This window comes from Mobula birostris, chromosome 3, assembly GCF_030028105.1.
Source record: "Mobula birostris isolate sMobBir1 chromosome 3, sMobBir1.hap1, whole genome shotgun sequence".
In the NCBI taxonomy this organism is placed as follows: domain Eukaryota; kingdom Metazoa; phylum Chordata; class Chondrichthyes; order Myliobatiformes; family Myliobatidae; genus Mobula; species Mobula birostris.
The window spans coordinates 72,347,956-72,365,209 of NC_092372.1; the positions used below are offsets into that span (position 1 = coordinate 72,347,956).

At 42.2% G+C, this 17,254-nt stretch overlaps 1 protein-coding gene across 7 annotated transcripts in view; it reads left to right on the plus strand.

Moving 5' to 3' along the window:
• Positions 1 to 17,254, plus strand: part of arap2 (ArfGAP with RhoGAP domain, ankyrin repeat and PH domain 2) — a 389,695-nt gene that overhangs the window by 87,736 nt on the left and 284,705 nt on the right. For all 7 annotated transcript variants that reach the window (XM_072252909.1, XM_072252908.1, XM_072252910.1 and 4 more), the window contains 2 exons: positions 10,828 to 10,913; positions 13,172 to 13,248. In XM_072252909.1, the coding sequence (XP_072109010.1) occupies positions 10,828 to 10,913; positions 13,172 to 13,248 (163 nt within the window). The remainder of the gene's footprint in view (positions 1 to 10,827; positions 10,914 to 13,171; positions 13,249 to 17,254) is intronic.

The window sequence follows — 17,254 nt, forward strand, 5'->3', positions numbered from 1 at the left end:
AGTAGGATGATGTGGCAGGTGTATGTATGGTTGAGGAACTGGTGTTCGGGGGGCAGGAGCTCAGGTTTATGGATCATTAGGATCTTTTCTGGTGAAGGTATGTCCTGTACAAAAGGGACTGATTGCACCTGAACCTGAAGGGATCCAATATTCTTCTGGACAGGTTGGCTAGAGTTGTTCCGGTGGGTTTAAACTTATTTGGCAGGGTGATGGCAACTGGAGTGATAGTGCTGAAGATGAGGTAGTTGGTTTAGCAAGGAGAGGCTGATGATAGGGCAAAATTGCAGTCAAATGTAAAAGGTGGACAAAATTTAAAGAGTTGAATACAGGACTAAAGGTGTTATATTTGAATGCATGCAGTATATGGAATAAGGTCTCTGAATTTGTTGCACAGTTACAGATTAGCAAGAATGATGTTGTGGGCATCATGGAATAATGGTTGAAAGAGGATAATAGCTGGGAGCTTAACGTCCAAGGGTGCATATTGTATTGAAAGGACAGACAAGAAGGTAGAGAGCGTGGCGTGGTTCTGCTGGCAAAAAAAATGAAATGGAATTATTATGAAGAGCTGACATAGGGTTGGAAGGTGTTGTGTCATTGTGGATAGAGTTAAGGAACTGCAAGGGTAAAAAGAACCTGATGGGAGTTATATACAGGCCCCCAAGCAGTAGTAAGGATGTGGTCTACAAGTTACAATGGGAGATAGAAAATGCATGCCACAAGGGCGATATTACAATAGTCATGGGTATTTTAGTATTCAGGTAGATTGGGAAAATCAGGTTGGTGCGGGATTCCAAGAAAGGGAATTTCCAGAATGCCTACAAGATGGCTTTACAGAGTAGCTCATGGTTGAGCTCACTAGGGGATCAGCTATTCTGGATTGGGAGTTGTGCAATGAAGTGGAATTAATTAGCTAGCTTAAGGTTAAAAAAAACCTTAGGGGTAAATAATCATAATGTAATCGAATTCACTGTGAAATTTGAGAAGGAGAAGCTAAAGTCAGATGTATCGGTATTACAGTGGAGTAAAGGAAATTACAGAGGCATGAGAGAGGAGTTGGCTAGTATTGATTGGAAAATAACACTAGCAGGGATGATGGCAGAGCAGCAATGACTGGAATTTCTGGAAGCAATTCAGAAGGCGCAGGATATATACATCCCAAAGAGGAAGAGTTATTCTGAAGACAAAATGACACAATCATGGCTAGCAAGGGAAGTCAAAGCGAACATAAAAGCCAAATAGAGCAAAAATTAGTGGTAAATTAGGGGATTGGGAAAATTTTAAAGACCAACAGAAGGCGACTAAAAAAGTCACTTAAAGGTAAAGATTGAATATGAAAGCAAGCTGCCCAATAATATTAAAGAGGATACCAAAAGTTTTTTCAGATACATAAAGTGTAAAAGAGAGGCGAGAGTGGATATCAGACCACTGGAAAATGATGCTGGAGAGGTAGTAATGGGGGACAAGGAAATGGCGGATGAACTGAATCAGTATTTTGCATCAGTCTTCACTGTGGAATGCACTAGCAGTATGGTGGAAGTTCCAGGTGTCATGAAGTGTGTGAAGTTACCATTACTAGAGAGAAGGTTCTTGGGAAACTGGAAGGTCTGAAGGTAGATAAGTCACCTGGACCAGATGGTGTACACCCCAGGATTTTGAAAGAGATAGCTGAAGAGATTGTGAGGGCATTAATAATGATCTTTTATGAATCACTAGATTCTAAAATGGTTTAAGGAGACTGGAAAATTGCAATTGTCACTCCACTCTTCAATATGGGAGAGAGTCAGAAGAAAGGAAATTATAGGCCACTTAGTTTGATCTTGGTGATTGGGGATATGTTGGAGTCAATTGTTAAGTATATGGTTTCGGGGTACTTGGAGGCACATGATAAAATAGGTCGTAGTCAGCATGGTTTTCTCAAGGGAAAATCTTGCCTGACAAATCTGCTGGAATTCTTTGAAGAAATAGAAGGCAGGATAGGCAAAGGGGAATCATTCGATGTTATGCACTTGGATTTTCAGATGGCCTTTGAAGGTGCCACACATGAGGCTGTTTAACAAGCTACAAGCCGATGGTATTACAGCAAAGATTCTGGCAAGGATAAAGCAGAGGCAGACTGGCAGGAGGCAACTAGTGGGAATAACTGGAGCCTTTTCTGGTTGGCTGCTTGTGACTAGTGGTGTTCCACAGGGACTGTGTTGGGACCGATACTTTTTACATTATATGTCAATGGTTTGGATGAATGAATTGATGGCTTTGTTGCAAAGTTTGCAGGCGAAACAAAGGTAGGTTGAGGGCCATGTAGTTTAGAGGATATAGGGAGACTACAGAAGGACTTGCACAGATTAGGAGAATAGGCAAAGGAGTAGCAGATGGAGTACAGTGTTGGGAAGTATATGGTCATGCACTTTGGTAGAAGAAATGAAAGGGTGAACTACTTTCTAAATGAAGAGAAATTGCAAAAATCTGAGTCGCAAAGGGATTCTGGAGTCCTTGTGCAGGATTCCTGAAAGATTAATTTACAGGTTGAGTCTGTGATGAGGAAGGCAAATCCAATGTTAACGTTCATCCAAGAGGACTAGAATATAAAAGCAAAGATGTAATGACAATAACTTATAAAGCACTGCTGAGGCCTCACTTGGAGTATTGTGTGCCATTTTGGGCCCCTTATCTTAGAAAGAATGTGCTGAAACTTGAGAGGATTCAAAGGAGTTCACAAAAATTATCTTAAACAGCTTTTCCTATGAAGAGCATTTGATGGCTCTGGGCCAGTATTCACTGAAATTTAGAAGAATGAGGGGGGACCTTATTGAACCTATTGAAAGGTGAAAAGCCTTGATAGAGTAGGTGTAGAATGAATGTTTCTTATCGTAGAAGATTCTAAGACCAGAGGACACAGCTCAGAAGAGAGGACAGTCCTTTTGGAATGGAGATGAGGGGGAATTTCTTCAGCCAGGGAGTGGTTAATATCTAAAAATTGCTGGTGAATGCAGCAGGCCAGGCAGCATCTATAGGAAGAGGTACAGTCGACGTTTCGGGCCTTTGACCCTGTGTCCTGACGAAGGGTCTTGGCCTGAAACATCGACTGTCCCTCTTCCTATAGATGCTGCCTGGCCTGCTGCGTTCACCAGCAACTTTTATGTGCGTTGCTTGAAATTCCAGCATCTGCAGATTTCCTCGTGTTTGAGTGGTTAATATCTGGTAGTTTTTGTCACAGGCAGCTGTGGAGGCCAAGTCTTTATGTATAATTAAGGCAGAGGTTGATCAATTCTTGTTTGATCAGGGCGTGAAGGGATTCGGGGGGGTGGGGGGAAGTAAAGATATTGGGGCTGAGAGGAAAATTGGATCAGCTATGATGAAATGGCAGAGCAGATTCGATGGGCCAAATGGCCTAATCTTGCTTCTATATCTTGTAGTCTTATGATCTTGATAACCTTTGGTTTCAATTTATCAGGCCCAACTATCTCGTATCCCATTGAAATTGGCACTCCTCCAAATAATTATACTTATGTTGGATTGTGTCTTGGTTTTTATAGTTGATCGGATTTCCAGTATCTGCATATTTTCTCGTTTGCCACTCAAGAATCTGAAGCAAGAAGTATAGAGCAGAATCTGTAGAGGGGAGACTGGTTTCTGTGATGTACTGAATCTACAACTCTCTGCAGTTCCTTGCGGTTACGTTCAGAGCAGATGCCATGTCAAGCCGTTTTGCATCCAGACCGAATGCTTTCTATGGTATATTGATAAAAATTGGTAAGGGTAGGCAGGGACATGCCGAATTTCTTTAGCCTCTTGGGAAGTCGATGTGTTGGTCAGCTTTCTTGGCCATTACATCGACCTGGTTAGACTAGGACTTGGAATCTGAAGCTCTCAATCCTTTCAACCTCAACACCACTGATGTAGACACGTGCACCACCCCCTTTTCTGAAGTCAATTGCCAGCTTTTGTGTTTGTTGGCACTGAGTGAAAGGTTGTTGTCGTGGTACCAGGCCTCTAACTCTCCACTTCCTTCCTACACCTTGACTCATAATTTTTTGAGATGCAACCCATTACAGTGGTGTCATTTGGAAACGTGTTAATGGAGTTAAAGCAGAATTGCCCACACAGTCATGAGTGTACACGGAGTAGAATAGGAGGCTGAGGACGCAACCTTCTGGAGCACCAATGTCAAGAATAGTTATCGTGATAGGGTTGCTGCCTATCATTACTGAATGTGGTCTCTTGGTTAGAGTGCCAAGGGGGCGTTAACGTCCAGGGACTTGAGTTTGGTGAAGTGCTTGGAATGAAAAAATTAAAGGCAGAATGTAGTCAACAGGGGAACGAGCTGGGCCCCATGCTTTCTGCAGGGTTACCCTCCATAGGACTGATCTTGCGTCTATGATGGTGACTGACGATCCAGGTGCACTGGAGATTGTCAGGGTGGTAACATACCCATTTCCTTCTGTTCAAAACATACGTAGAAAGCATGAAGCTCATCGGGAAGGTATATGCTGTTGTTGTTGTTGCTGCCTAACTTCATTTTGTAACCCATTATATATGTAAGCTCTGCCACAGCTGACGGCGGGACTGAGAGTTGATTTTGAACTGTCTCTTAGAATCTCTGATAGCTTTACAGAGGTCATGTCTCAAGTTCTCATAAAGGTCAGAGTCACCTGATTCGAATGCTGCAGACTGAGACTTCAGAAGAGAGTAGATATCCTGGTTTGTCTATGCTTTTTGGTTTGGAAACAGCCGGATTATCCTTTTCGGTATACAGTCCTTAACGCACTTACTGATAAAGTCTCTGATGATAATGCATTGTTCATCTAAGCTGGCAGCTGAGTCTTTGTATGTGGACCAGTCAAAATGACTCAAAGCAGTCACATAAAATCTCATCTGTTTCCTCAGACCTTACATTCTCAGATCATATGTCTTTCTGTTCTGAAGTCTCCCATTTCAGCTTGTGTTTGTGTGCAGGGAGTAGGAACACAACCTCATGGTCTGATTTTCCACAGCGAGGTTGAGCGATGGCTTGGTAGCCATCTTTGGGTGTATAGCAGTGGTTGAGGGTCTCTGGGTCCCTTGTGGGACAAGAGGCATGCTGGTGGTATTGTGGTAATACATTCCTAAAGTCTCTGGCAGTGATGGAAAGGGCCACTGGGTATCCTGTTTCAAGGGTGTTGACCACAGACTTACCAACTACTCTTGTCAACAATCTTTGACATTGTCCCATAGATTCAATTACTTTAGCAATCACAGCTAATTTTTATTTGGAGAGCGTAGCAGAGAAATTCTGTTTCTATTTCTCTCTATGTGGACATGATGATTCTGATTTCCCCCATTTATTTAAATATCTCATTTAAAGATCACATTATCTGGCTCTAGATTGTCCTTTCAATGATTATTTTTGTATCAGTTCCGTTGAATTGTTCTCAAACCCTTTGACTGGATTATCTCCCAATCCTCTCTATCCTGGGGAATTCAAGCCATTAGTTTTGGCTTTTCAAATTAACCATCTAGTCACTAATATAATTCTGGTGGACCTGCTCAGTTCTCTGTCCTTCCTGAGATGTGACAATCAAAACTGAATCAAATACTCCTGATGCACTTTGATCACATGTGATCATACTAGTGAGAGATAATGCGCACCCTGAAGGACACGTGAACGGCATTATTTGAAATGCAATTTTGCTTCATTTCTAACCTTCTTAGAAAATACTGGCATCCCAGTTACTTGGCAAGGTGCCACAGAATCTGTACTATCTTGTTAGAGTTTCTGTTGGCAGAAATTTGTCTGGAAAGAATTCAGTTTATTTCTACAATTTTTCTTCCCCCAAGGCAACTTCTTCCTGTGCTTTCAAGTATGTTGGTATTTTGCCATGGTTCCACAAGTGGTGGGTAACCATGTGTAACCTTAAGCAATCCTTATTGTATGTGATTCTTGATGGATACTTTCTAATCAAGAAGTGAACTATATTCAGCGTTGGTTGTGAGTTGTATTTTCTTATGTTTTCTTCTGTTGTAGCAAGAGGCCATTCAGCCTCTTATGCTGGTTTTTGGAGTTATTCCATCAGTCCTGTAACATACTCTCTCCATCATGTCCATCAGATCTCTGAAATTCTCCCATTACGCGTCTCTGCTAAAGACAATTTGCGGAAGCCAATTAACCAGCCAACATGCATTTGGGATGTGAAAACAAACTGTAGCAGCCGAAGGAAACCTATCTACTAGAGGTCAGGGTCTCTGGAATTGTGCGGTAGTAGCACTAAATAGACGGAAGGGACCAACAATTGCTTCAAAATTTATATTGGAATCAAATGGCGGTGGTAAATATTGATGATAATATAAGCAATAAAATTCAAAGAGGAGTTAGACAGGGATGTGTTGCCTCCCTGAATTATTTAATATCTATAGTGAAATGATACTCAGAGAAATAGAAGACCTAGATGGGATAAAAATTGGAGGTGTTAACATCAACAATATAAGATATGCAGACGATACCACCCTAACAGCAAGTGCTGCAGAAGACCTACAAATCCTCCTACACAAAGTAGTACAAACAAGTGCAGATTTTGGTCTAACCATCAACTGTTAAAAAAAACGAAATGTATGGTAATATCAAAACAGCAGGATACTCCCAACTGCCAATTGTACATCGGTAGCCAAGAGATTGAACAAAAGACCAGCTTTTAATTACCTTGGTAGTTTTATATTACAAGATGCTATTTCTACGCTACTTGGGATTTTCCCCGCTCCCCTCCTCTCCCAAAGTGCTTTGGTTGACTTGCGTCCTGCTCCTCTGTGCTTATCTGAACAACCTGACTCTTAGTGCCCTCACCTGAAGGCAAGGCTGGGGGAAGAACTTCACCTCTAGTCAAAACAAGGACCCTTTTCTAACATACTGAGGGCTGATTACAAACCCTTGAAGTTGCTGAAAATTAGCCTATAACCATTACAAGCATTTATGTTAATATTAAACTAACAAAAAACTGCAGATTCTGCAAATCTGAAAAAACAGAAAATGTTGGAAACCTTCTGCAGGTCTACTGCCTGACCTGCTGAGTGTTTCCAACAGATTAGCTAAGTTATATATTGAAAATGTGAAGCTTACTGTAATGTGTTGTAGTTGGTAATTTGTGGTTTATGTGATGCAGTGTTAATTTTTTCTATTATGTCTTGTAGTGCTCCATATTCCTCTTTCTGGATTCCAACATCGTTTCCAAGCTGTTTCATATGTCTATTTTCTACATTCATTTGCTTTGTGTTCAACCAACAGGTCTGGAATTAAAATATGTCTTTATCATAGTGACCACAAAATTATAGTATTGTGGTTAGAAGCCCATCTGGTTCACAAATGGTCTAGGGGGAAAAAAGTGTTTACCTTGTCTGGCCAATCATGGAACTCATGACCCATCATGAAGTTTGCTCCTAACTATGTTCTCAATTTAGTGGCAATTCAGTGATGGACAATAAGTGGCCTATGACATCCACGGTTTGTGATCTAATAAAGATATAGCATAGAGAGGCTTAAAGTGAGCAGTGACTTATTTGTCTATTTGTATAACATGATATCAGTTGTGTTGAAATCCCGTAGTTTTACTTGAGGAACTTCAAAGGAGACTGAATGGAACTGTATGAAGTTTAAGTGTATTTTCTCAAAGGCTCCAAGGAATCCCTTTGCATACCCTTGTACTTGAAGTTGGCAAAAAACTTAAAACTAGCAATCACTGTAATAGACACACATCTGCTATCTCTCATGGAAAGAATATTGAAGTTAAGTTGTTGTGTTCTCAATTAAAACTTTGTGCGCAGTATGAAACCTTGCATTATATTCTTATTTCAAATTGTTTACTATTGAGAGATTTCCTTGCATTCTAGACCACACTGAGGAAATCCCTGTCATGTTATTTTCAGCCTATTTGTAGCACAGCACAGGAGAAGCCTCTCCAGTCGTGATGTTTGTGCTAACTCTGAAGCAAATCCAAACTATTCCCATGACTTTCTGATGGAAACAATGCAAGTTTGCCCAACCTGTCCCTAAAGCTAACAGTCTTTAATTCAGCAACACACATAAAAGTTGCTGGTGAAAGCAGCAGGCCAGGCAGTATCTCTAGGAAGAGGTACAGTCGACGTTTCGGGCCAAGACCCTTTGTCAGGACTAACTGAAAGAAGAGCTAATGAGAGATTTGAAAGTGAGAGGGGGAGGGGGAGATCCAAAATGATAGGAGAAGACAGGAGGGGGAGCGATGGAGCCAAGAGCTGGACAGTTGATTGGCAAAAGGGATATGATAGGATCATGGGATGGGAGGCCGAGGGAGAAAGAAAGGGGGCCCAGAGGATGGGCAAGGAGTATAGTGAGAGGGACAGAGGGAGAAAAAGGAGAGAGAGAGAAAGAACATATATTTATATATAATAAATAAGTAAATAACGGGTGGGGTACGAGGGGGAGGTGGGGCATTAATGGAAGTTAGAGAAGTCAATGTTCATGCCATCAGGTTGGAGGCTACTCAGACAGAATATAAGGTGTTATTCCTCCAACCTGAGTGTGGCTTCATCTTGACAGTAGAGGAGGCCATGGATAGACATATCAGAATGGGAATGGGACATGGAATTAAAATGTGTGGCCACTGGGAGATCCTGCTTTCTCTGGCGGACAGAGCGTAGGTGTTCAGCGAAACGGTCTCCCAGTCTGCGTCAGGTCTCGCCAATATATAGAAGGCCGCATCGGGAGCACCGGACGCAGTATATCACCCCAGCCGACTCACAAGTGAAGTGTCACCTCACCTGGAAGGACTGTCTGGGGCCCTGAATGGTGGTAAGGGAGGAAGTGTAAGGGCATGTGTAGCACTTGCTCCACTTACAAGGATAAGTGCCAGGAGGGAGATCAGTGGGGAGGGATGGGGGTACGAATGGACAAGGGAGTCGCATAGGGAGCGATCCCTGCGGAAAGTGGGGGGGGGGGGGGGAGGGAAAGATGTGCTTAGTGGTGGGATCCCGTTGGAGGTGGCGGAAGTTACGGAGAATTATATGTTGGACCCGGAGGCTGGTGGGATGGTAGGTGAGGACAAGGGGAACCGTATTCCTAGTGGGGTGGCAGGAGGATAGGGTGAGGGCAGATGTGCGTGAAATGGGAGAGATACGTTTGAGAGCAGAGTTGATGGTGGAGGAAGGGAAGCCCCTTTCTGTAAAATAGGAGGATATCTCTTTCGTCCTGGAATGAAAAGCCTCATCTTGAGAGCAGATGCGGTGGAGACGGAGGAATTGCGAGAAGGAGATGGCATTTTTGCAAGAGATGGTGAGAAGAGGAATAGTCCAGATAACTGTGAGAGTCCGTAGGCTTATAGTAGACATCAGTTGATAAGCTGTCTCCAGAGATGGAGACAGAAAGACCTAGAAAGGGGAGGGAGGTGTCAGAAATGGACCAGGTAAACTTGAGGGCAGGGTGAAAGTTGGAGGCAAAGTTAATGAAGTCAACGAGCTCAGCATGCGTGCAGGAAGCAGCACCAATGCAGTCGTCGATATAGCGAAGGAAAAGTGGGGGACAGATACCAGAATAGGTTTGGAACATGGACTGTTCCACAAAGCCAACAAAAAGGCAGGTGTAGCTGGATCCCATATGGGTGCCTAATCCAGTTAACATCCTGGTGAGCTCCTGCTGCCCCCTCTCCAAAACCTCCACATCTTTCCTGTAATATGGCAGCAAGAACAACAGTACACACTGTGCTCCAAATGTGGCTTAGCCTAAGTTTTACATAGTTGCAACGTGACTATCCCTAAAATACATTCTCTACCATTTGAGAGTAAATCCTATCCCTAACGATTTCTCCAAAAAATTTCCTGATGTATCTCTCAGCGGACTATAATATCCTCGGGAACCTTGTTCTTCTGAGACAGAAGAACAACATTGGTTAAGCAAGAGATTTACAATTGCTTTGTCTCAGCAAGGCTTCTGAGCATATGGTAAAGCTGTCTGGGATAGATGGACTTTTCAATATGCAAGGTATTTAAATAAATTCATATAAGCATTACCTAGGTGATGATTTACCAAGATATTAGTGACTAATTTACCAAGTATTAGTACCATCATCACATTTATGACACTGAAGGAGATAAATGAAGGTTGTGTCCATGTCAATGCAAATATGAATGTACTGTCCTGTCCCTCTTTACTGCACTTGTTCCATCAGAGTATAGCACATTTAGAAATCTATTAAGCTACCACATCAGTTTCATGGAGGTCTTTGCTGCCACAATCCTATCAGCCAATGAGTTCCAGAATACCATCACTCAGTGGGGGAAAAAAACTTTCTTCAACTTCCCCTTTCAACAATTCACTTAAATTATTTCCCCTCATTATTGTCTATTCAACAATTGCATTTGACATACTCAATCCATGTATTGACAGAATCTAGACCAACATCTGGGACGTTGTTTTGGTGCAGACTGGGAGGAGCTGCACAATGTTTTCTTACAACAGAGATATTAAACCCTTATGTTTTTTTGAGGGGGATTGTTCTCAATGTAAGCTAACTGCCAATTTTGTTAACAGTAGTCACACTTTAAAAATGACTGTAGGTTCCCAGAGGTGTGACCATTTCTATGTAATTTTTTATAATTTAATATTGGAGTAGCTGCATATAATAAAAAGTGCAACCAACTTGGAGATTAAAGAATACAATTATGATGCCTGGTTTTAGAATTCTGCTCTAATTGATTTATTTTAATAATCAGAGCTTCTATGTGAGAAGTAGGTGTGTTTTTGTGTAGAGATTTTATCGCAAGTTATACATTGAAAAGCTCTTGCTCTCACAGTTATCTTTTTATCTCTCCTATTGCCTCCATCTGCAGTTCCCTACTGAAAAGGAGAAACCTCAACCTTTCACACTTCCCTAGTTGTGACAGTCCTCAAAATCCATTGTTGGCTGATGCATTCAGTGAGTAAACATTTTGACTTGACTTTGGTAGATGTATGCTTAACAGGCTTTCCAGTTCACTTTGCAAAAGCTTTAGATATTTCCGCTTATAAATGATGATTTTGCTGTCTTTTGATTTTCTTGTTGTTCTGATGGATGTAATTATGTTTGGAATTATATTATGAGTAGAGGCATCCTTTTTCATCTCCAACCTCACTTGTGCCAACTAGTGTCACGATGTGCCATCTTCTGCATCAGCAAGGCCAAAGACAACAGATTTGCAGAGCACCCACTCAGCAATGATCATCCCAGGACACACACAAAATGCTGGAGGAGCTCAGCAGGCCAGGCAGCTTCTGTGGAAAAGACTATGGTCAAAGATTTGGGCCAAAACCCTTCAGAAGTACTGGAGGGGGGAAAAAGATGAGGAGAAGACTTAAAAGGTGGGGGGAGGGGAAGGAGAAACACGAGGTGATAAGTGAAACTGGGAGGGGGAGGGGTGAAGTTAAGACCTGGTAAGTTGATTGGTGAAACAGATACAGGGCTGGTGAAAGGGGGAATCTAATAGAAGGTGGCAGAAGGTCCTGGAAGAAAGAATAGTGGGGAGGAGCACCAGAGATGGGCAGTCAAGGAGATAAGGTGAGAGAGGGAAAAGGGGATGGGGAATGGTCAAGCGGTGGCGGGGGGGGAGGGTTGCTATTACCAGAAGTTTGAGAAATCAACGTGCATGCCATCAGGTTGGACGCTACCCAGACAGAATAAAAGGTGTTGTTTCTCCAACTTGAGTGTGGCTTCATTGCAGCAGTAGAGGAGGCCATGAATAGACCTAGATAGACTCATTACATGTCTAATTGGAACCAGCTTCACAACCCAGGGTTTCCTAAATATTGGTGTTAAATTAACAATCTGACTAGGGAGGATTAAGTTTGTTTGAGAGGTTGCAGGTTTAAAATTGAGATGGAATGCATTTTAAAAATGTGAATCCTTTTAAATGCTGTATGACCATCATTGGGAAAAATAATTAGTCTTCAGAGTTATTGTCCTTAAATTCATTTTTCTAAGTTCACCAAAATTTAACAGTATTTTAAGACCTTCATTTTTAGTGCAATTTGTGGCTACTTTTTGACTTAATTTCTGTTGTGTAGTGCATTTGTGATTTCCGGTTTGCACTTAAATTGACGTCTCTCCTTGTTGGAGCAATGTTTCATCCAGTTTATCTTTTGCGTATGCAAAGTTGTGAATAAATCAGAAGTGCCTTGGCATTAGCCTAAAGGGAAAAAATGTGATATTAAAATGCAGGAATTGGAAAATATATTAATTCATGGTTGATTTTAGGGAAAAACATTATGGAAAGTTGGTTCCAACTTGTGTTCTCTTTCTGACTTGAAGAACACTGTCTATTATCAGCCCACGTAGATAGCCACTGCTTACCTATTTTTTTCATTTAACTCCTTGGTGGAGTGATGAACCTACTTCTATTTAAATTCAAGCATGCTCACTGAGGGATTGGGAGTTTTGGATCTCATTGAAACCTTTCAAATGTTGAAAGGCCTAGACAGAGTGGATGTTTTAAGGATGTTTCCCATGGTGGGAGAGTCTAGGACAAGAGGGCACAGCATCAGGATAGAGGGGCGCCCTTTCAAATCAGAGATGTGGAGAAATTTCTTTAGCGAAAGGGTGGTGAATTTGTGGAATTTGTTGCCACGTACAGCTGTGGAGGCCAGGTCGTTGGGTGTATTTAAGGTAGAGATTGATAGGTTCTTGATTGGACATGGCATCAAAGGTTACGGGGAGAAGACCAGGAGCTGGGGTTGCAGAGAAGATAGAAAAAAGAATCAGTTATGATTGAATGGTGGAGCAGACACGATGGGCCAGATGGCCTAATTCTGCTCCTATGCCTTATGGTCTTTTCCAGGTGGGTACTGCATTCCTCTTTATAAAGATGTAGGGCAGCGACAAATCTTAACAATATTTCCATTTCTGCTTACTCTCCAAAGCTTCTGTGGACATTAGTTGAGAAAGAGATTGCTCTTGCCTATTATACCCAACCATGTGTCTGTCAACTTCCCAATCTCCCTTTAAACTTCTAGGGTCTTGTGCCATTCAGTTGGCCGAAACAGATATCTGATTCATCAGTGAAAAAGAAGTGGAAAATGACCCGTATTTATAGTTCCGATAGTTATTTATGTGATCTTCAGTTTTGCTATTGGCTGCTGATTTGTTATACATAATATATGCTGTACATATAATATTGGGTTTATTCCTTTTCCTTTTCTAAGGAGCTGATGGAGACAAGCACTCTCCTATTGTCCCATATGGTGAAACATTTCTATACCACAATTCTGAAAGTTACCAGGTGAGTCAGCTAAAAAATGCTCCATGGCTAGTTATCTTTTGAAGGAAGGCTAATTAGCTAACTGACTGAGTCTGCAGACCTACCAGTTTCCCTGTGCAGTATAGTCATTACTAATTTTACATTCTGTCAGGAGAAATATGTGAAGAAATTTCACATTAATGCTTATTTGCTGGCAATCACCATCAATGTATTTCTATCTGTAATGCAACACAGAAAAACTGGTAATGTGTATTGTTGTTGCATATAATAGGATCTCCCAAGGTTCCTGGAATTGATAAGAAGTGATTTTGATAGGTCTGTTAGACCTTGTACCTGATGATTGCCAAGCATTTTTGTAAACAATAAAGGGGAATTGAATGAAACTAACAAGGCTTAATCTAGAGAGATCTTGAATTCATCAAAATTAAATGAAGAAATTCTGCTTTAATCTTTTGTGTATCTCAAATATTGCACCAGGGACTAGAATCTTTGTCAGTTACGGATTTGTTGCTGTTGCTTTGACAATTTAGTTTAGTGTTAGTACTCTGTAGCATGCATCACATTACAGCAGCTGTACATGACTGAGTACACTGTATTTAGTTGGATGGTTCGGAAGCCCCCTGATTCACCAGCCATGATTCTCACCTGTCCTCACTTGCTTTTTCCATGTGGCCAAGGCTGGATTAATTGGTGCCCCAGACAGGGAATAAATCTTGAAATACAACATCAGAGTCTACGGACAGTCTTTAGCAGTTCACTGCCTGTTAAAGAGTTTTATCTTCACCATTTTAAAATGTCTTTGATAAAAACTTTTATAATGAAAAAGTCAAATAGACGTCAGTTTTCAGGTGGGTATAGATAAGGATAAGAATGTACTTTGGCAAGAAAGTGCTGCATCGGGGAAAGATTAATTACAACAGTATTTTTCAGGAGCTGGGGAGAGTAGATTGAGAGTTGCTATTGGATAACCCCATATCTGAGATATAGGAGTTGTTTAATAGTCTGCTGGTCAGAATTCAGGGTCAACATATTCTTGTGAGGTAGAAAGACAAGCATGGCAAGGTTCAGGAACTGTGGATGAGAGTGGTGGATATATGGAATGCTCTGCCCCAGAACGCAGTGGAGGCCAAGTCTCTGGATGCTTTCAAGAAAGAGTTAGATAGAGCTCTTAAAGATAGCAGAATTAAAGGTTATGGCGATAAGGCAGGAACTGGATACTGATTGTGGATGATCAGCCATGATCACAGTGAATGGCGGTGCTGGCTCGAAGGGCCGAATGGCCTACTCCTGCACCTATTGTCTATTGTCTATTGAAATTTGTAAATTTAGTCAAAAAGCAAGAAGAAGCATAAGCATAGTTTTAGAAAGGTGAAACTAAACAGGATCTTGAGGAATATAAAGGAACCAGGGATGAATTTAAACAGGGAATTATGCATTCTAAAGGGGCAATGGAATGTCTTTGACAAGTAAGATTAAGAAAAATCCAAAGACATTTTACACACAAAATTAAAATTATGGTTGTGTAGAGGGTAGAACCACTCAAGGGGAAAGGAGCCAATTTATGCCTGTCACCAAAGGAAGTAGGAAAGGTACTAAATGAATATTTGGCATCTGTTTTCACCATGTAGAAACACACAGGAGGTAGTGAGATCAGGGAAGGAGCATGTTGGCATCCTAGGGCATGTTGAAATAAAAAAGGATATGATGTTGAATCTCTTGAAGACCAGCAAGGTGGGATAAGTCCCTAGAGCCTAATGAAGTTAGTAAAAGAGGCAAGAGAGGAGATTGCAGAGGGCTTGATAGAGATCTTTATATCCTCATTTACCATAGGCAATGTCCCAGATGACTGGAGGATATCCAGTGTTGTTCCTTGGGACAAAAAAAGGAAACTATTGGCCTAGAGATTCCTAGAGATGCTGCCTGGCCTGCTGCGTTCACCAACAACTTTTATGTGTGTTGCTTGAAATTCCAGCATCTGCAGATTTCCTCATGTTTGCGTTTTTAAAATATAGGCCAGTGAGCCTTACATCAGTGTTAGGAAAATTATTGGAAAAGTTTCTTAGGGATAGGATCTACTCTTGTCCTATTAGGGGTAGCCAGCTTAGCTGTGTGTAGGGGAAGTCATGTCTTACAAACTTGATTGAATTTTTTTGTGGAGGTGCTGAAAATGATTGGTGAAAGGCCAGTGGAGTTTTTGTGCATGGACTGCAGTGAAGTATTCAAAAAGCCCCTTATCGTAGGCTGATCCAAAAGATTAGGGCACGTGGTGACATGGTAGATTAGATTCAAAATGGCATGGCCACAGAAGATGGAGGGTAGAGGTGGAGGGATGCTACTCTGACTGGATGCCTGCGGCCATTGGTGTTCTGCAGGGATCAATGCTGGTGCCTTTGTTGTCTGTGATGTGTGTATAAATGATATGGATGAAACTACAGTGGAGCTGATTAGTAAATTTTCAGGTGACGCAATAATTTGCAGCATTGTAGATAGTGAAGAAAACTGTCAAAGGATATAGCTTAGCTGAACAGAGAAATAGCAGATGGAGTTTAACCCAGATAAGCATAAGTAGGAGAAAGATTCAGTCTGAAATGAGCTACGCGACACTAATTTTCTCCCTGCGCAAGAACAAAGGGAAGAAATTGGATTGCTCAATCTACAGAAGGGTTACCCTGCTGCCCACCACCGGAAAGATCCTTGCCAGAATTCTCTGGGACAGAATCATCCCTACCATTGCTGAAGACAACCTCACAGAGAGTCAGTGTGAATTCTGAGCAAACAAGGGCACATCCGACATGATCTTTGCCCAGTGCCAGATACAGGAGAAGTGTCGTGAACAGAACGTGGGACTGTACCAAGGCCTTCGATACAGTCAGCCGCAATGGTCTCTGGAAGATTCTGTTGAAGCTCGGCTGTCCCCTGAAATTTCTCACTATCCTGCAGCGGCTTCATGAAGGCCAAAGCGGGCAGGTTAAACACAGTGGCGACCTGAATGACCCATTCCCCATCAGTACTGGTGTGAAGCAAGGGTGTGTTTTGGCACCAATGCTGTTTGCCATCTTTTTCAGCAGGATGCTACAGGAAGCAAAAGAGGTTATCTCGAAAAGCATCTGCATTCGGTTCTACACTGATGGAAATATCTTCAACCTCTGATGTCTTCTTGCCTGAACAAAATCCATGCAGGAGCCCATTCTCGAGCTACCATATGCAGGTGACTCTGTTCTTCTTGTGCACAGAGGATGTGCTACAGGCTGCAGTCACTCAGTTCGCCAAGGCTGCAAGGGTTTTTGGGTTAACGTTAGTCTGAAGAAAACAATGATCTTCCATCAAAAGCCCCCAAGTGATGTTTACAAACCACCCCAGATCACCATTGACGACCACCCTCTCACCATTGTTGAGCAGTTCACCTACCTGTGCAGCATCATCTCCAACAACTCTATGGTAGTAAGGAACATTGACAATTGACTCACCAGAGCCAGCAGTGCCTTTGGGCGCTTCCAGAAACACGTGTGGAAGAACCAGCAGCTGCGGCTATCCACAAAAATCCAGGTGGACAGGACTGCCGTTGTTACATCACTGCTGTACTGCTCCGAAGCCTGGGTCGAGAACAGCAAGCAAATCCGATTGCTTGAGCACTTCCATCAGTGCTGCCTCTTCGCTGCTGTCGTTACTGCGTGGTCGGGAATCTTCCGGAGGGTAGGCCTCAAAATCCCCGGCTTTGCCTGCTGTTGGCGACGGAGGTTCAGGTGGAATCGTTCGGACAGAGATGGCGCTCAGTACGCGGTGTCGGAGAGCTGATTCGGAGGCTCGAAGTTTTCAGATGACTCAGAGACGGATTGTGGTCGGGCATGGTAGGGAGAATTTTTCTTCCTTCTCCCGTCTGTGTGAGATGTGGGACATTTGAGAGACCTTGAACTTTTACTGTGCTCATGGACGACTTCATCAAGTTATGGTATTGTTGCACTGTTGTAACTATATGTTATAATTATGTGGTTTTGTCAGTTTTTTCTGTCTTGGTCTGTCCTGTGTT